The sequence below is a fragment of the Urocampus carinirostris genome, chromosome 14 (assembly GCF_059441175.1).
Source record: "Urocampus carinirostris isolate Australia breed hairy pipefish chromosome 14, RoL_Ucar_1.0, whole genome shotgun sequence".
NCBI lineage: Eukaryota > Metazoa > Chordata > Actinopteri > Syngnathiformes > Syngnathidae > Urocampus > Urocampus carinirostris.
In genome coordinates, this window is record NC_142362.1 from 39054328 (window position 1) to 39074736 (window position 20409).

At 39.2% G+C, this 20409-nt stretch overlaps 2 protein-coding genes across 2 annotated transcripts in view; one reads left to right on the top strand and one right to left on the bottom strand.

Annotated features, from left to right (window-relative positions):
* Window positions 1–1541, top strand: part of LOC148353398 (glycerol kinase-like) — a 29094-nt gene extending 27553 nt beyond the window's left edge. The window contains exon 20 of the mRNA XM_088353096.1: window positions 214–1541. The gene's annotated coding sequence lies outside the window, so the exon portion shown is untranslated. The remainder of the gene's footprint in view (window positions 1–213) is intronic.
* Window positions 1542–19677, bottom strand: ddx18 (DEAD (Asp-Glu-Ala-Asp) box polypeptide 18). Its single transcript, XM_088353095.1, has 14 exons — window positions 19433–19677; window positions 18508–18675; window positions 18279–18422; window positions 16374–16509; window positions 11836–11936; window positions 11521–11720; window positions 7580–7694; window positions 6362–6501; window positions 6128–6289; window positions 5890–6042; window positions 4321–4434; window positions 4196–4252; window positions 3958–4135; window positions 1542–1865 (listed from the first exon to the last, which is right to left on the bottom strand). Exons 1-14 carry the CDS (start codon window positions 19536–19538, stop codon window positions 1720–1722), a joined length of 1920 nt encoding a protein of 639 aa, XP_088209221.1. The 5' UTR covers window positions 19539–19677; the 3' UTR covers window positions 1542–1719.
* Window positions 19678–20409: the final 732 nt, after the last annotated feature.

Below are 20409 nucleotides of genomic sequence, written 5' to 3' on the forward strand. Positions count from 1 at the left end.
CTACTACATTTCAAACATTTGTACATGTCAGAAATTGCTTTGTTTGACCTTTTATATAGGCTCTTTCAAAAATGTTAATGACCTTATGACCAGAGATTAATTTTATTAGTTTTCTATAATAGACCCTCTATTGAAGGTAAAAAAATCTCACTTCCCTATCACCCTAATTTCTATTTCAATTCCACACAATACTGTTCTTTCTTTCCTTAACAGAACACACTTTGCAATTTGGAAATGGAGTTCCTGGATGAAGCTTCATCACATCATTGAAATTGAAGAATGGAAGCTTTGAGACAATGAGAAGTTTATCTGGAAAAAGGGAACATTTACTGTTGAGGACATGGACATCTTACCATATCACAGTTAATGATTGGGTGTAAGTTATTCTCAAAGAGAGGTTGTAGTATCAAGAACATCTCGGGTCAATATTTATTAAATTTAATCTATTCATATAGAGTAATCAGTATGCAGTTTTGTAGGGATCCTAAGATGCGAGTCACTACTTACAGTGTATCCACAAAGTATTCTTGGTGCTCTTTTTTCCCCCCTTTTGATTTCTTCCAAGATGATTCCAAAATTGTAAACGTCAAATTTGTTGAATGTCCTAAAAATGGCTTATTACATCCAGGACAATCCAACCATGTAAAATATTTACTCCAAAACACAACTTTACCAATAGATTAAAAAAATAAAATTAAAAATATGGACACTTCAATTGACACTGCTCTTGGCCATCAGGTAAATGCCAGTCGTGATTCATTTTTATGCATCACTATTATACTCAAGTATACACAATTTTTGATCAACTTCTAGAAAGAGAAGTCAAGCATTAAAAACTTTAACAATGTCAAAAAAGGAAAAGTAAAATACACATTTGCGTAGTTTTTATTCCAGTAAACTTCTCCAAATGGCCTGTTTTGAAAACTAATCCTTTGAAAAATCTTAAATACAATGTTTAGATTTTCATAATGTCATTATGCATTAAGTATGCTACACTCATCTGCAGGCATTTAATTGTAAAAAATAAAAAAATCAGGCGATAATACAAGTCTTCTAATTCAGTGTTCCAACTCAGGATTACTCTAAGTAGGACTTGCAGTGATTTTTTTCAGTTTGGAAAAAAAATTTTGGTCTCTTGAAAGGAAACGCTAATATTCGCCTAACAGTTCAAGAACACTGACTTGACCTTGGGTACGTTTTGATTGGGATTTTAGGGACTTTTTACAGGAACGTTTAGGGAAACCTATTACAAGAACAACTGTAACCATTTTTGAGATGGGTTCATTTTGACATGCCTTATTAAAGCACAATGATTAAAAACATGTGTTTTTGTGAAAAAAAAAACAACATTTGCAATCAAAGCTGATGTATCGATAAACACTATTAGAAAAACTGATAAAAACAACACAATCAATTTGTCATGTAAATCTCAAATCATCTGATTTGAATATCCTGTTCTGTAAAGGTTGTAAGCCTACAGTATCGTCTTTTGGCTTTGTGACGAAATAAAATATGCATAATGAATAAAATTTTAAAAAATATTGCATACGATCTCATTTTAATTAGATCTTTTTGTGAAGAAATGTGTGCCGTTACAAAAACATGGAATTCTGCAGATGTGGGAAATATGCTTATATTGACAAACAATACAATTCATAGGAGTACATTGGACCTATATTCTAATGTAATTATTCTTGTCACAATGACAACAGTCTTAAGTTACCGAGAAAACTGCCTTTTGTCACCAAATCCTTTGTTAACATGCTTAAAGATTTTGGCCCTGTGCACGTTCTTGGATTTCTGGTAACCAAAACCACCGCCACTGCCTCGCTTTTGGAGCTTTGCCCCTTTATTGCCTTGGACATCTGAGGAAGAGCCGAGTTAAGGGAAAAGCTGCTTGAATTCTGCATTGCTTTTACTCAAGAAATGCAAAGCCTGTTGTGGAACAAGATAGATGTATCTATAATCTTTAGAAATATAGAGATACATAGAGATAGATACATCTCTCCCTCTAGATATATATATATATATATATATCTACACACATTATACAGTGTTCTCATTTGCCTGCGTCCTAGACGCATCATTTCTGCTGGGGCCACATCGTCTCAAATTAATGTGCGTCCCCGGGACGCAACTTTTTTGACACAAAATTGTAATAATTACCCGATTACCCTTTTTTTAAGAAAGATTTACCGCACTCAACTTTTCGTCAAGCAGATCTCGTTAATTCGAGATTACGTCATTGTTGTGGTGTTTGTCATTGAGTGAAGGTTAAGTATGCATACCTGTACGTTTTTGCCGTACAAAGTACATTTATTATGCATTTTAAGACTTGTACCACGTACAAGAAAATCTGTATGGAAAAAAGATAATTTGTCAATTATGGGTACCATCCGGAATACATCGACTATCACGAAACGGCAAATCAAGTCAAGCGAGTTCGAGTTTTAGAAAACGGGCTTTTTCGGCTCAACTCATTAAAGAGAGCCGCCTCTCAAATGGCTCACTTGCTTTGATGCATTATCTTACGAATTATTATGTTGTATAGAGAAGTTAAGAAAAAATATAAAAGGAGAAAATTTAAAAAGACAGGTTTGTGGTTATCCCTTTAATCAGTATATTACCAAAAATAATTTAATGAGAAAATGTATTATTCTACTTAATTATATTTGCATGTATTTTTTCCTTCTACAGTGAACATCAAAGCTACCTAATGTTTGAACTTTTTTTTTAATAATAAACCTCATTCATGTCAAGCAAGACAGTCAGTATTAGGTGAAAATCGACACAAAATTGGTCATTTCTTGAGTAATAAGTCGAAACATAATGCAGAAAGTGATAACAACGGCAATAATTCCGGCACGAAAAAAAGGCAGAATTTTTTTTCGGAAGACTGCGGAGGGAAAGAAAACACGTGTGTTAAAGTAAACGATTTAACGAAAGATAATATGCAAAAGAATACTCCTAGCAAAAAAAAAGGACTTCTCTGCCAAAATGGACTAAATTATATTCCTGGTAAAGCTGTGAGGAGGATGATAATGGATTGGACCTTGAAGGCATTACAACTGTGGCGGGACAGCAAACCACGAAGAATATATGAACTGAAAAATCTGAAGATACTGCTTATCAATTAACTGTGATGATTAAAACTAAATGAGAATATAGATTAATATAATTATTTCAGCAATATTATTTTGTATAATGTACAATATTGTTGTGAACTGAAATCTTGAAGTGATAACTGATTCGCATTACCAATAAACTGATGATTAAAACTGAATATATGAATTTATATTATGTATTTGTTGGCGATTTACAATTTCAACCTTGATAACACTAAATTTTGGGGATAGATCTCTGTTGGGACCCAGATTTGAGCATGCGAGACCCCGGGACCCCATCACTTTTCAGAGGTAAAATGAACACTGATATATATATATGATACACACACAGTGAATATTAATTGGGGAAAGACATGAATGCTATCTCCAGGGTTCGTACACCTTTTCTCATGGCCAAATTCAAGCACTTTCGAGGGCAATTTATTTATTTTTCCAGTACCTTTGAAGAAAAAAATACAGCGCCAATCAAAAAAAAAAAAATGTTTTTGAGCTTTGATGAATAAAATAAAGTCGCCATCTTGCTGCTTGCACATACTTTGAGGTACTGTATTCCTATCTATGATCTGTGTGAATGGGCTGCTATAAACTGCCATGAACTCAATGTGAACGCAATGTGTACTATTTATGTTTCTTTTATTTTGCTTGTATGTTTTTTGAAGACTTGGTCTAACATTTAATTTCAAAAGGCATTTAAAAAAGTCTTAAAAAGTCTTGAATCTAACTTGCCTTAAGCTGTAGGAACCCTGTGTTTTCCTTTCAATAGTCAAAAGAAATTGCCTAACTGCTTACACATATTAACATACCACTCACATGAAATGCCATAAAAGGATACTGAGATCTACGTATGGTGGAACTTTAAATCCAAACGACAGCGCCACCATCATGAGATTGAGCGTATTGACGCTGTAGATCTGTTTGAGCGAGTGAGAGTCGTAAGCCCTCACATAAGACTTGTAAGCCTCTTGGGCGGACTTGTGAAGATAGTAATTCTTCTCAATCAGCTTCTCCAACTAGGAAAGAACTTGAAGTGACCCTGGGTTCAGAATGAAACACCTCACTTAGGTTCTTACCTGAGCCTGGATGTCAGAGATTTTGCTCCAGGAAAATTCAAACTCGCTTAGGGGAACCTGGAGAAAACCAGTTTATAAGTACAAAAAATGTTTCGAACACAAATCAGGCCACCCCAACTATTTACCTTAGCCTGCTTGAGGAAACGCAGGAAACCTAGCTCCTCTGGTCTCAGGATTAAAAGAGCGTGGCCCCTGCCATTAATGCCTCGAGCGGTTCTGCCTACCCTGTGGATGTATTCCTGAAGGCAAGAGTTTTTAGTAACTTCATGTGGTTGGAAAGAAAACATTTTTAAGATAATTGAACAGTACGAAAAATAAAAATGTTTTTGAATTAAAAGACGGGGAATATTATATTCGAAAACTGACTTGTCCGTAGACAGGGTTCGTGCACTGTTTTTAATGGCCAAATTCGACCACTTTCATAGCCAATTTTTCCAGTACCCTCAAATGTAAAAATCCAGTGCAGATCAAAAGAGTGGACTTAACTTTTTTTTGTCATTGATAACTTTGATGACAAAAATGAAGCTGCTGCCTAACTGCTAGCACATCCTTCCATTATCGATACGGCTTATCCTCAGTAGGGTCGCGGGGGTGCTGGAATCCATCCCAGCTGTCTTCGGGCAGTAGGCAGGGAACACCCTGAACTGGTTGCCAGCCAGTCGCAAGCCACGCAGGGACAGACAAATAACTTGCCCATTCACACCCAGGGACAATTTGGATCGGCCATTTAACCTGGAATGCATGTTTTTGGAATGTGGGAGGAAACCCACAAAAGCACGGGGAGAACATGCAAACTGCACACAGGAAGGCTGGATTTGATTCCATGACCTCAGATCTGTGCCGCGGATGCGCTAACCACTCAGCCGCCATGCCGCTAGCACATACTTCGCGTGCTATCTTGAGATGTTCCTATATTGGATCTTTTGTTCCTAAATTGGACATCAATGGGCTGTTTTTGTATTTTATCATTCATAGCACTGAAGAGTTGATGAATTTTTATTATTGGTTTCCACTTTTAGGGATCGTGTGTTGTTCAACGTAAAATATGTTCAGTGTGTAAAAATCTAAAATTGTTATGTATTTTAGAACTTTTTGTTGTAGATCTGTGAATGTTTTTCAGTGATGCCTGCAAAACAAAACTAATAATTGGATGCATTATGCTTTATTATTATTGATAATATACCACCAAAAACAAAATAAATAATAATATCTAAGGTGCCGTTTGGGAGCTTTCTCAGTGAAGCGAGCCAAAAGAGCCGGAATTTCCATGACTCGTTTCATGACTGTAAATTTCCCTACGGGGATGAATAAAGTATCTATCCGTCCATCTATCTATCTATCTATCTATCTATCTATCTATCTATCAACCTGCCCTCTTCAATGCGACAGTAGGGAGCAGGAAGTAACACATGACAACTCAATGAGGAATGTAGCCACCATCAGCCCTTATTTGGACGTACTTTTTTTTTATTTATTTAAAACGTGGTCTATAAATGCAATGGCAAAAAGCAGAGGCATTTAGAAGCACTTCAACCGAAATTCAAGCATTTTCCTGACCGAGAAAACAAAGCATTTTCAAGACTTTTAAGCACCCGAACGAATCCTGTTAATGAGCAATGACTGAACCCTTTCAAAAAGTAGGTACTGACTACATTATCAACCTTTTCTGTGTGAATTTGCTTGGCTGTTTTTACCTTGGGGTCATCTGGGGGGTCATATTGGACAATCCAGTCCACTTCTGGGATGTCCAGACCTCGAGCGGCTACATCCGTACAGAGTAAAATTCCAGAGTCGGCATTGCAGAACTGGAAGAAGGTAGTGGTGCGTTTGGTCTGCTTTTGCTTGCCCTGAACAGTAAAAGAGAGGACATGACACGTCAGCTTCCGCAGATGATACTCAGGAAACTGATGGACGATGTTTTATGTAACTTACATGAATGGCCATCACGGGAAGGTCAATGTAGTTAAGGAGCTCATAGTGGAATTTAACAGACATGCATGAGGAGAAGAAAACCATCAGCTTCTTCTTACGGTTTTTTTTCAGAAAGGTGAAGAGCAACAAGAAGCGCTTTTCCGATGGACAAACAACATAACCCTGAAGTAAAACAGACTACCATTAACAAGGAAAAGTTGGTCACATTAACACGTTAGTGAGAAAGTGCCGTACCTGTTCCAAACCATCTACTGTAGCGGTGTCTTTATTGTCATCCACCCCGACATACAGCGGCTCTTTCTTCAGAGAAATACGTGCCAAGTCTTCCACTTTGCGAGTCTGTGTAGCTGAAAACAACATAGTCTGCCTTTTTTCTACCCCCCACCCCGCAAAAAAACATTTTAAAACAAGTTTCGACTGTGAAACAGACATTTTATTAATCAGGGTTTGTAAAGCCTTTTCATGGCCAAAGGCAAGCACTTTTTAAGGACTATAAAAGTCAATTTTCCAATTTTTCTAGTAGGAGTAAAAGAATAAATCCAGTGTCAATTACGGATCGACTGATATGGGATTTCAGGTCCAATACTGTTTATTAGTTTTAAAAGGAGGCCGATGACCGATATACATTTGCTGTAAAAGCTTAGAAATTGGCACAAGACATTTGTAATAATGAAAAAGGAACAAACAATTGGTTTTAAGTTCAAATATAACTTAAACCAAAAACTAACAGTGCAGGAAATAAAATTAGGCTTAGCAGCATACTGTATAAAACATGCGTAAAAACTTAACTCCCTTTTACACTAGTTTAAATAAATAAAATACAACAAAAATTATAACAAAAAGTGCAGCGGAATTTTTCAATTCCGATAATCGGTGGACCTCTAGAGTGAATCAAATATTTTACAGAGCCAAAATTATATCTGCAATTTACATAGGCGATTTTTATTCTTGTGTTTTAATTTCGCAGGACATATGAATTTTACAGTTCTTTAGTAAATCGCGAATAGATGTGGATCTGAACAATACGTGTTGCAATATAATTGGGACAAATTTCTCCCCAAATAGGTGTTGAGTTAAAATGACATTAATAAGTAGCCTACATTTTCAGTAACAGGAAGTTTTTGCCACTACAATTTACCGCTGGGAAATGCTCCCTGTGATATGTAATCCATGCACGAGTACACATTTCCTGATGCCATGTTTAGGTTTAGCGTGCACCTGCCCTCTTCGGCACAATCCGTAGGGGGCTACAAAGCTTTATAGGACAATGCCTAACCAACTAACAACAGCTGCAGTTTATCATGAGGGAAGAAAAAATGAAATGGCAAAGCCATTCCAAGCTTTTAGAAGCACCTCGTCAAAATTTAAGCATTTTCAAGGATTTCAAACCCCAATTAGTATGAAAATGAAAAAGTGAATGCATTAAAATAAAAAAATGTGAAAAACCCATACTTGGCAGAAGCTTGATGATCTGCTTGAGTTCTTCCTCAAAACCCACTTCCAAGATGCGATCTGCCTCATCAATTATCAAACACTGCAGGTTCTTGAACATGAAGCCAGGTGTATTCTGAGAATTCACATTAACCGGGTAAACATAAGCTTTGTGGTTATCAACTATTCAAGTTTGTTTAAATCAATGGTTTTCAAACAGTGGGGCAGGGCCCCCTGCAAAGCTCCATCAAGGGGGGCATGGGCACATTTGATCTCAAGAAACTTTTTTGGGTAACTTTCCAAATAATCAAGTGGAATTGCACCTCCATTGCAATAGGGAGCAGTGACGCCGTCATTGGGAAAGTTTAATTTACATTTAACCTCCACACCATGCATATACCGCAGAGTATAAGCGTTAAGTATGAAATGTAGCTACTAAGTGGATCAGACCCTTAAGTGACCCAATGAAAAAATAATTACCCAGGATGAGGGGACAGAGACAAACTGAGGAGGAAGAAGTCCATAGTTTTAGTGCACAGGAGGATGAAGATGGCTCTCAGTGACTTTTACCTGTGTGTGTGTGTGCGCGCGCGGACGCGCCCATGGTTTTTAACCAGACTTGTGACGCTCTGTTTGTAAATAAAACTCTGAAAACGGTGTGCCGTCTTTCTTTGCAAAAATCTCATGTTTCAGTTGTAAATTCCTGTTGTAAATATTTTTCAGACATTTATCCTGATAGCCTATAACAATAAAGACAGTTCAATTCAATTTAATGTTTCTACATGGGCAAATGCGCCTTATAAAAAATATCTTGGTTGTGGCTTATGGTCAGGTGTGGGCTACAGTCCGTAAATTATGGAAATAGATATTTATTTCTCCGTGTCATGTTTCAGGCTTTGTTTTACATTTAGTAGCGGCACTGTCACACATGCGCAGACTAAAGACCATCCTACTCTTGCAGACTCCACGAAGCGAGTAGTACTGCAGCACCACACTCCTTTGTATTTTTAGGGCGTTGAAAACCGGAGTCACTCGCATATAGATTTGTCTTGCCTTATTTTATTTTATAAATTTTCTTTTACAAATTTTCATGACCATAGAGCTCAAAGGGGTTTAAAAAGTTCAGTGTAGCTGGTTTTATTTTTTGTATTTAAACATGAATCGGAAGCACCGCACTATAGGGCTCGAGCGCCCTATGCTGCGGCCTCTTTAAAACACCACAAGCAAGCATACAAGTGTGCGCATCTAAAAAACAGTTTGTGGTTTATTTAGGGCCCGGTCACACAGCCGTTTGCGGCTGAATCACGGCCAGAAATTTCTGCCTGTGAGGCGGACGCTATTGGACGCTTTGAGATCGCCATACAGACGAGATACAGCAGTGCTTAACACGCGGTCGGAATTTCGCGCGCGGGTGGCAGCGCGAAAGTTTTGCGCTGCTCAATTCTTTAGAGCGCGGGTACACAGCCTTTCACGGGCGTATCGGGGCTGAACCACGGCCAGAAATTTCTGGCCGTGAAGCAGACGCTGTTGGACGCTTTGAGACCGCCATATTGACGAGATACAGCAGTGCTTTACTCGCGGTCGGAATTTCGCGCGCGGGTGGCAGCGCGAAAAAGTTTTGCGCTGCTCAATTCTTTAGAGCGCGGAAACACAGCCTTTCACGGGCGTATCGGGGCTGCGTAGGAGTCAGATTTGGGCACAACACCGGCTCGGGAGCTTTTATAACCGTGGTCCACACGAGAAAATGACGCGGAAATGACGCGATGAGGAAGCGGAACAGTCGCCGGCGTCTGTTTTGCGGGCATACCATCGATGAAGCCCCCCGGAGCTCATGGGTTTTCCGTGTTTTTAAGTACTTTCAATGCACTCAGATGACAAAGAAATAGACAAAACAACAGCATAAATTTTCAATGTATTTTGAACTATCCCATACAAAATTACAGTTTAAGTCAACTCAAAATCAGTCACATTAAAAAACATTGGACTGCCTTTGCTTTTAAAAACTATCACTGAGAATATCATCATATCTAACTCATGTGATTACTGAGTTAACACATAAATCATGTTGAAGAGTTCAAATTTCATGAAGAAATAATTGTATCATGACCAAATGAAAAGTAACTCATATTAGAACATACCACAAATGTCTTTGTTATAGCAGAAGATGTTATCTATAAATGAAAGTACTGTAGTGGGTTGTACATAATTCACCCACGGAACCATTGTTTAGTTAGCGAGTTCCTAGGGGGACTCTTAATTCGACCGGCTCGAGCCACTCTCGTGTTTGTTTTGTTATTGCAAGTTTAAATGTCATTAAAGCAGCTTTCGTTGGCACCTTTGTTTGACACTCCGCCTACGACTCCCGTCTCTGCTCGCTACATTGGATTACGTCGGGGTCACCAACATTTGTAGATAATTCCTTCTCTAACCAGTCCGATCGAAACTTGTTTTTTACGATCTTAGCAATTTCTTTAACTCGCGGAGCATCTTTGCGTTCGATCTCGGACATCTTTCTTTAAACACTCGGCAAAAACGTGTGAGAAATGAACAATGGCATACTCCTACGCCTTTATAACAAGCGCGTTTATTGGTCAACACGGAGACTTCAACCAATCGCAAGTACGTTTCATTTCAGTTACTGAAACACTAAAATGGAATGCTGTCGAGACGAAATCGTTTTTTTACCAATTAAAAAATCGGAAATTTTAAAATTTTATTTTTGGAGATAAATAAAGCGGAATTCCGCGAATTAACGGAAAAATCACATCCCTGCAATCTACAAAACATTTAATGGATGTTTGCTAAACGCAGAAACAATTTTGGTAGCTTGGAGACAAAAAGTTTGCAAGCACCACACTATGCCACACCCACAGTTGAGCTCATTGAATTTCATGGCAGACTCCATAAAAGTAGTCCCAGAGTCAACAAACGAAAAGCAAATGAAGCAGGCGCTGAAGAAGGGTGGTAAAAAATGGTCAACAGAAAACAAAGCTCGCCAGAGGATGTTTTCTCTAGATTTACCATTTCAATATAGTTGAGTGTTAACTAAAACAAAATTAACAAAGAAAATATACACCAGAAAATCAGAAATCGCAATACTGGTCTGAAAAATTGCAATTAGGTTTTTTTTTTCCAAAATCAGCCCTAACACACGTGCAGCAGGACAAATCAGTGTGGACGACGCATCAGGGTCCGGTTACCGCACGCCGCCCTGGCCCAGTCAAATTGCAGCATATCAAATATCAAGAAAGAGGTGTTTGTTTCCATATATGTAAAAGTTTGGGAACCAAACTTTTGCAGGCTGGCACCCCCTTGGCTCCCCAGTGAATTTTGTTTTTGTTTTGTATGAATGCCGTGTATTTTAATATGTGATAATTTTTAAGGTGCCTTGTGTGTGCGAAAGCATATTCTCCAATGGGCGTTCTCTTCTGTTCCATGTCCGCTTCAACAAAACAAAGATAGGTCCAAACAAGTGATGTACCGCCCTTCTTTGACGCAAGCTTTGTTTCCTTGTCGCTTGATGGCTCTGGGAATATGTTTACAGAGTCTGCCATAACACTCAATGACTCAATGAGCTCACACGGTGGGTGTGGCATAGTGTGGTGTTTGCAAACTTTTAATTGCAAACTTTTAATCGCGTTTATCGGCTCGAACAGTAACAATTGTGGTTTGCCAAAACTCCATCTCTCACTACAAAACCTTGAAAAACCGCACAACTTTGCAGTTTCGCAACCGCAATACGTCACATCGCGATGTCGATTCGATTAATCCTGCAGCCCTAACTTGTGTACAAATCGTCCAACAAACATTCAAACTTCTCACAACGGACTGCCGCCCCCCTACTGCCACCTTCTTGCTCTCTGCTTGTGAAATCTTTAAACAATAGAGGGGGGAAATGCGAATGTTTGGGCATTTTTGCGTCCTAAATGCAGTCACCGCCGGAGAGACTGATCCCAGCTTACCTGAAGGTGATCCAGCAGACGGCCTGGTGTTGCCACCAGAATGTTGACACCATTGGCCAGTTTTTGGGCCTCTGCTGATCGGTTGCTGCCTCCCATGATGAGGCCATAAGTGTGCACGTGGTGGGTCATTAATTCTTTCAGCACACCATATGTCTGCATTGCCAACTCCCGAGTTGGAGACAAGATCACCACACCAGTTCCTGAAAGAAAGAAGGCAAACAAAAACATCCTAACAATAGGTAAAACACACCCAACAAATAACATGCACCTTAAGAGCAACTTTTCTAAGCAAATAAGGTCAACCACATTCATTACCATTTCTGGGCATAAACTTCAGTTTGTAGATCAGCTCAATAGATGGGATTAGGAAGGCCAAGGTTTTACCACTCCCCGTCTTGGCAGCAGCTAGCACATCTCTGTTCAGCACAAAGACAGAACCAACACATTCCACTTTAATTGCTAGTCATTAAAGTACCGAAACAATATTGATGATACGTATGGTTTAGTTTAAGCCAGTTAATATAAGTTTCAATCTCCCGCTTTACAGGAATTGTATTTTGCGATCTCTGTTTCAGAACGCATGTTAGATTCTTGGTGTGTACCTTACTTTAAATAAAGTGACAATGAAAAATAAATGGCTTGCATCTGCTACATTGAAAAGTCTAGGGGCCCTTTAAGACGCAAATTTTACCGGACAGAACGGTGAGTAGTGACGAAAATGGGAGGTTGGAGACTAATGTTAAAAATGTTGCAGTAATCGCTATAATAAATAATAGTTGATTATCCTTTCCTCACACATGACCAAGTGCCAGCCACTCGACTTTGCGGATGAACAGAATGAATGCCATGCAAATACTACGTGTTTATGAATTGAAACTGCGAAACTGTAGGTAATGAGTAGCTCTGAGTTAGCATAGAAACAATCTAGGTCCAGTTAGCGGCTAGCACAGGGTCGGGAACCTATGGCTTGAGAGGATAAATTGAGGTCATGCAAATTGTATCCATCATGTTTTAATTTTGGCATAAGCAAAGCTGATACAACACTAATACCAAATCTACGGTCCAGTGCATACAGACGCTCCCCTACTTACGACCATTCGACTTCCGAAATACGGTACATATGTGGAAAAATATACAGACATTGCTGTAAGTTAGATTTTGTATTGTGTGCAGCTTTTTCAGAGTAGAGGACAGTACTGTAGTGCTTCGTTCGATTTTTGAGAGGACACCCAGCATCCACCCCAAAGCAGAAATACGGCTTCCTCTTCCTAGTTGAGTGTAAACATTCTATACTGTATCTCCAGCGCGCTAAGAACTATGACATTTTTATCTTTTAATATCTCGTGCATCCATTCAATATCTATCTACCCTGGCCATATCCCTTGAGAGGGGTGACCGACAGCAAGACAAACACATACAAAAACAGAGAAAATTATGTATATATATTTTTTAAAAGTAGCAAAAAACACACAAAACTTTTTGGACCATGGCCAACCCAAATGCCCAAACAAGTTAAGCACCTCGGCACCCAAGTTGGTCATGCTTTCGTTCCTACTGATGAAACGGGACACCAGAAAGCGCCCATGTCACTCGGGTCAGGGTGACACAACACACTCTTCTCTTCAACAGCAGGGCCCGACAGCTTTCACTGGTTTAGCCCTGCCGCATCATACAGGTGCCCCTCCCATCCCTTAGAATGCGTCCAAACATCCCACTATCCTTTTACAACACCTCTCCACTCATTCCTATCACATACAAGAGCTCTAGCTTCCACTATATTTAGTCCCCTTTCCTGCAGTGCACTCATAACACCATCCATCCACGTCAATCACAGCCTTCCTCTTGGTCTCCTTCCATTTACTTCTGCTCTGTAGATCCTCTTCAACCTTCGCTCCCCGTCTATCCTCTCCATGTGTCCAAACCAACCAAGTACTCTCTTATCCACACGCTTGGTCAGTTCCACTACTACTCCAGTTCTGTCTCTCACAATTTATTTTCTCTATCTATTCAATCTAGTCACTCCTAACATACTCTTCAAATACTTCATCTTAAAAACATTTAATTTCCTTTTCAAATCTGCGTTCAGGTGTCAAGTCTCTGTACCATACAACACAGTCTGCACAATCACACTCTCATACAGTCCACTCTTAACATCCATACTCACTCTTCTTTCTCATCAATGTCCTCAGAGCACCCAAAACCTTTCTTCCTTGATTCACTCTGTGCAATACCTCACACTCCATTCCAACAACCGCGGCCACATCACAACCAAAGTACCTAAAGCTTTCAACGTCTTCCAGCCCCTGTACATGCAATCTTATTTCTAATGCCATGCCCACTCAATCACGTGAACGCCTCATCACCTTACTCTTCCCAACATTCACACATAACTTACGCCTATCGCACGCTCTTCCAAACTCCATTACCAACCTTCTCAATGTTTCCTCAGAATCAGCCACAAGCGCTGTGTCATCTGCAGACAACATTCTGACATATCCGCCACACAGCTTCACTGTTATCCATCATCTCTACACCTCTGCGAAATACTCTTGCATTTACCTCTCTCACCACACCATCCATGTCCACATTAAACAGCCATGGTGACATCACACACCCCTGTCACACACCAGTCAACACAGGGAACCACTCACTTGTCTCACTCCCTACTCTTACACATGCTCTGCTGGTCACATAAAAACTCTTCAATGCTTACAACAACTTTCCACCCGCTCCATACATTACCATCACCTGCCACAATGCCTCTCTATCGACTCCGTCATATGCCTTTTCCAAGTTCATGAAAGCCAAATAAACAGCCTTACCTTTTGCAAAATATTTCTCACACACCTGTTGTCCTGCAAACACCTGATCCACACATCCTCTTCATTTCCTCAAACCACTCTGCTCCTCCATCACCACCTCAGGCATTCTTCCCCCCACTCTCTCAATCAAAACTCTTCCATACAGCTTACCTCGCACAGACAACAAACTGATACCTCTCGAATTGCTACATTCATACTTATCACCTTTACCCTTATACAATGGCACCACACATGCACTAGACCAATCAACAGGAACCACACAACTTAAAAACCATTCATTCAACAAGCGGACTAATATATCAATCATCAATCATAACCGTGCCACCTTTTTTCAAGCATTCAGCAGTACAACCATCCAACCCAGGCACCTTTCCCCTTTTCATTTCATTCACTGCCTCTTGCACCTCCCATGTTTCCACAGGTTTCACATTTAAATCACCCAACACGGGCATTCTCCCCATAGCACTGATTGCCTCGACTCTAACCTCTCTCCCATCCTCCACATTCAGCAACTCCTCAAAATATGCGGCCCATCTCGTCCTGACTGCACTACCGCTAACCAACCATCTACCGCCCTTACTTTTCACTCTCTCCAGACTCGCTCTTTTTTGCTCTTTTCAATTCTTTCCAGAACACTTTTCTCCTTTCCTCAAAGTTCACTCCCATCTTTCGACACCATTCATTGTTTGCTTTCCTTTTCGCTGCCTCTTTTACCAACCTTTTCTTCACTTTGTACCTTTCATATGCATCACCACCTTTATCTTGCGAAAACATCTCGTTCTTAACAGCCAGCGTGGACAGACGAATGAGGCTTTGTGCAAAAAATGACCGTGCTGTTTTGTGCATTATGCCCAAAAAGCGTTGTACCTCGCACAGCAAGTGTTAAACGTCATTACGAGATGAAACATGAACATGAATTCAAGGATGAGTCTGACATTGCGGAGACATTAAAACGCGCAGTGTCCAGGTACTGCAAACAAAGACCCTGAAAACCTGTCACTGCTAAAAACACCACCAATGAAGCAAGCCATCACATTGCTCACTGCATAGAAAAGCACAGAAAACAATTTACTGAATATTTTAAAGAAGCGTATGTGTGCGTGTATGCGTGCACGCCTTCTGCTTTACTGCTGTTGTTTTAAGTTTTGATATTTTCTGCAACAAGATATCATTGATGAATGGAATGGTAGCTTTCCATAGCACTTGTTTTTTGATTGTAGTTCATTGATAACGAAGAATGGTTTATTCTGGTTAATGTTGTATATTTGGGCTTGTGTAAAATTAAAGCTCTGTTGGATATTAAAAAAATGTCGTGCGAGTCATTTATCTTGGTACGGCACACTGATTTAGAAGGAAATTTGAAAGTGGCACTCCACACCAAAAAGGTTGCTGACCCCTGGTATATAGGGTAATTTTTAATTCCGGTGTACAGTCAAGGTGTCACACCAAAACAGTTTGGGCTTTACATCGCTATGGAATCTTTTAAATGGAAGCTCATTAAATAATCTATGTTCACTTTTGAGACACTATGATTAAATCCCACATAACAAACGTTAAACACCTCAAACCGCCAACAAAGCACCCAGTGCAATTCGATTGGGTGAGTGGTACGGACGGGTGGAACTATGCAGACATTGCAAGAACTCCCTTCTGTCTCTCGCCCAGCGCTCTCTGCACCAATGTTAAACAGATACCGATGTCTTGTTTGCAGTTTTTTTGTGGCATTCATACATAAGAACTTTGCTCGCAACTTGCTACCATTATTCATGACAAAAATGATGGTCAAAGTGAGCCACAACACTCTTAATAGCGAAAGGAAGACAATTTTTTAGATGTATATTTACATTAATTTGGGACACAATCGCTGACATTATTGTTACTTCATAGAATTTAACAAAACTAAAGCCACACAGTGAAATAAAATGCGCCAAGAGCGGGTTTAGTGGTTTTGTTTAATTTTTCTTAAAAAAAGGGAGCCCTATGTCTACATAAAACAGGTCACAGTTGAAAGACCGAAAATTAGACACCTACCTTCCCTCCAGTAGAGGCCGAATGCTTTTGTGCTGGATATCCGTCATGTGTTCAAATCCCATCTCTTTCACTCCATTCAAAGTATTCTCACTCACCAGTTCAGCAAGAGAAGCAAACGATGTGTCTTCAAACGCTCCTGACAGGTAAACGATGAAGTTAGAATCACGACCACATTTAAAAAGAAACACATAGTTTGGCTGCAACAACGATACAATCTATAATTGTTGGCAAGAAAACATTTTAATATGGTGTTGCGCTCATTACATCAGTAATCCTCCTTGTTGTCCCTGCTGCGCAGTCACGGCCTTGTTCAACTTTTGGTACAACAACTCAAGAGACATCATTGAAGTTGTTGCAGACAAGATCATGTATTCAATGGGCTCTTCATTGCCATAGAAAATAAACTGAAATATTGGGCATATGTAAGTGAAAGGAAGACACCCCCCCAAAAAAAAACATGTAAATGTTATTAGAATCATTAGGAGTCCGAAACGACCATTATGCCAGCCTGTGCCTGACAAAGTATTAGATATTAAATGTATGAAGCCCAAAGAACTAATGCCAGTTGTCAAGGAATTAAAGATGACAAACGTCAGTCGTTAAAATCCATTTGATTTCAAACAGTTGAGAATCGTTAAGTACCTTTGTTACTGACTTTGCAGTTGACCACAAAATGCATTTATATTATATATATATATATATTTATTCTATATCCACACACATTTTTTTTTTACTTTTCTACTGCTGCCGATGAGCATGTTCTTGGTGAACAGGGCCAAACAAAATATTTAATTTGAATGATTTGCCAGCCCCCCCAAAAATGTTCAGAGGCTTTTTATGGATTTTTACCTAATTTATTTTAGAGCATCAAAGAGAAGCACTAAATTACCAAATTATACAAATAACTATAATGTAATAAAATAAGGGTCTTTTGGAAATCTCTTACCTCCAATCATTTGGGATTGCCTCAACTCCAGAGACCTGCGGGGTGATAGTTTGAGGCCCCAGCCTTAATATAAAAGTCCGAAGCGACAGTTTGTATTATTAAGCGACTCCATGTGGGAAAATAATTTTGTAAAAATTAAACTGATTTGAGAAACAAGCAAAAATACACAAACGATGAAATAAGTCAAGTCATTTTTATTTGTATAGCCCTTAATCACAAAGCGTCTCAAAGGGCTTCACAGGTTATTACACAGACTATTTTTTCAGACTATTATTACACCATCTCCTGATCTGGGACCAACATACGTCCATATTTTTAAATACTCATAGATAGAGACATTCCCCCCCCTTTTTTTTACATAAAATTAACCGCACTTAGACGTAGCTGACGTCATTGTCGGCCATATTCTTGCTACTGGTACCCCCAAAACTATACAGTCCTTTTTCCTTTTCTCTTTTTCATTTTTTTGTCTTTCTTTGTTTTTTATTTACTTTTCTGCTTTCTTGGCAAAATGTTGGGCAAGAATAAAAGAAATGTTGTGGTTTTGTCACTTTAAATCTCTGCAGTTTTTTTTCTTCTTTTTAGCACTTGCAAGTGCAAATGCAAGGCACAATAAAGCAACATCAAGTGGTCAGATAATATACACTGTCCCTTTGAACTAAGTGCAGCCCACACAAATAATGGATTCATTTATTACGGATTGATTTATTTTGACATAAATTCTTGAATTTTTTTAAAATTTTAAATCTTATTTAGGGTAGCAGTTTTTAAAAGCTATTTGAGAACAGTGATTTTTTTTATTAGAGTTTTTCTTGTGGAAAATCCAATTAGGCCAAACCTCACCCAGACCCTAGCTCTGGCGGGCTTCAAGTCAATTGAGTTTGAGACCCCTGCTCTATCCGGTTCCCTTGTAACCTTGTGTGGATGAACAACTGAACAAATATAAAAATTAAAATTACCGGTCAAGCCAGAGGGGAGCTCAGGAACATCATCCTCCTCACCATCTCCATCTTCTTCCGCCAATTTGTCAGCTTCTATCCCCACAACTTCTTTGCTATCTTTATCTCCATTTGCTAAGATTTCAACTTTGGTCCGTTTCTCAGCTACAAAAAGGATCATGAAATGTTATTGAAAAATGAAAATGTCTTGTTTTCATAACAGTTTGCTACTGTTAAAAGGTGAGCATACCAGGTGATTCCTCTGTGAGAGGTGGCTTTTTCTTTCTTCTCTTTTTCTTTGCAGAGGTTCCCTGAGCATTTGTAAGAACGTCAACTGCCTTTTGGTCCCTGATCTGCGGATTCTGGAACTCAGCTTTAACTTTGGGCACTTCCTGAGGACATTTCTCCCCAAGTCCATCTGAGCTCACAACAGAAAACGTAGATCTTTATCGGTGGTCACAATACGGATGTAAGTGACTTCATCTGCATTCTTGGTGCATACAAAGTATAACATATCCATTGCCAAGGTAAGCCAATTGACCTCCCTATTTATGATTGTAATTCCCTTTATTAAACGATTAGTCACCTAACAAACACTTCATGGCACCCAATTATTAACAGCAAGTCAGACTATGTAGAAATAACAAAAAAACGTGTAATGACGTGAATATACCAAATTAACAATACAAAACAAGTTTATTCTTTTTCTGCTTCCAGTAAATGTATTGTTGCTTAACATACGTATCAAATTAGCCACTACAACCAAATAAACTACACGTAATATGTCTGACAAAAATTAAACCCTTAATAACCATTGTACAACACAATTTGGTATAATAAAACAATCATAAAATGCTGGAGACGTATTATTTGACAAGTATGGTAAAACGAGTGCATTTAGTGCATTTATTGAACACAACACCAATTACAAAATGCAAGTATCGTAGGAGTGCAATGTCACTCAACACGTTTCAAATAGTTTACAAAACCACTTGCTTTGACAATCGTAATACCAATCCTCGGAATCTACAAAACAAATTTACCTGTAAAATAAAAAGACATTCGTTAGCACATATGCCTGTCTAGATACCAATCAAAGACAAGCTAACAAAGCCAAGCTGTGAGGTCAACAGTCGCATCAAAACAAGCTCACATTTTTTATGAATCATACGCACCAGGAACTTCGTCCTCTTGTTGTTTTTTTAGTCGCTTTCGTTCTTTGTCTTTTTCGTTTCTTTTTTGGATTTTCTTTCGGAGAATCTTCATCTGTAAATCGGCCATGTTGAACCACGTGTCTACAACCCTGAAAACTCCACGCGTGCGCTTAGCTTCCCGTTACCAAAAGCTACACTAAAGATTACGCATTTAGCGAGCGGATGTGACGACACCAAAACTGCTTTCGAGAGGAAAGTGTCTCTTGGGGCGTCCGGTTCATTGCGACACCACCCGACTTGGGAGGAAATTTCAGCCATTTTGCAATGCTCACCCACGGACAAAATTTGATTGCACGAAACTGCTAAAATATGTATATGTGACTTTTTCGGGGATGGGGGGGATTCCGTTGCTACTTAATGTTATTGCATATCTTTTGATCAAACAATTGTAACTATGCACTGTTCTTCTTTATTGCATGATTACAACTTAGGACAGTCTGTGCCATTCGTAGCGACACCACCTGACTTTATCTGCACCGCTTATCCTCAGTAGGGTCGCGGGGTGCTGGAGGCCATCCCCAGCTATCTTTGGACAGTAGGCAAGGGAAACCCTGAACTGGTTGCCAGCTAGTCGCAGGGCACTCAGATGCAGACAACTCACTCGCACCAAAAGAAAATTTGGACATGCATGTTTTGGGAATGTGGGAGGAAAACAGAGTGCCAGGAGGAATTTTTCCTTGCCTCATGGTAAGAAACCCACCGACAAAAAAAAAAAAAATCAGTATTTGTCAAGTGTTCATTTATATATATGTGTTTGTTTTAAAGTCATACCTTGCCTCATTTTGTTTCTCGTTGCTGCTTCCCATTAATACATCTTAAAACAAGGGTTTCAAACTAAAAAGTTAACCAGTGCTAGGTCATTGTGATTTTCTAGTAAAATTATTATTTTTTATTGTTTGAGTACATTTAACCAAATTTTGAATAATTACCTAGATAAT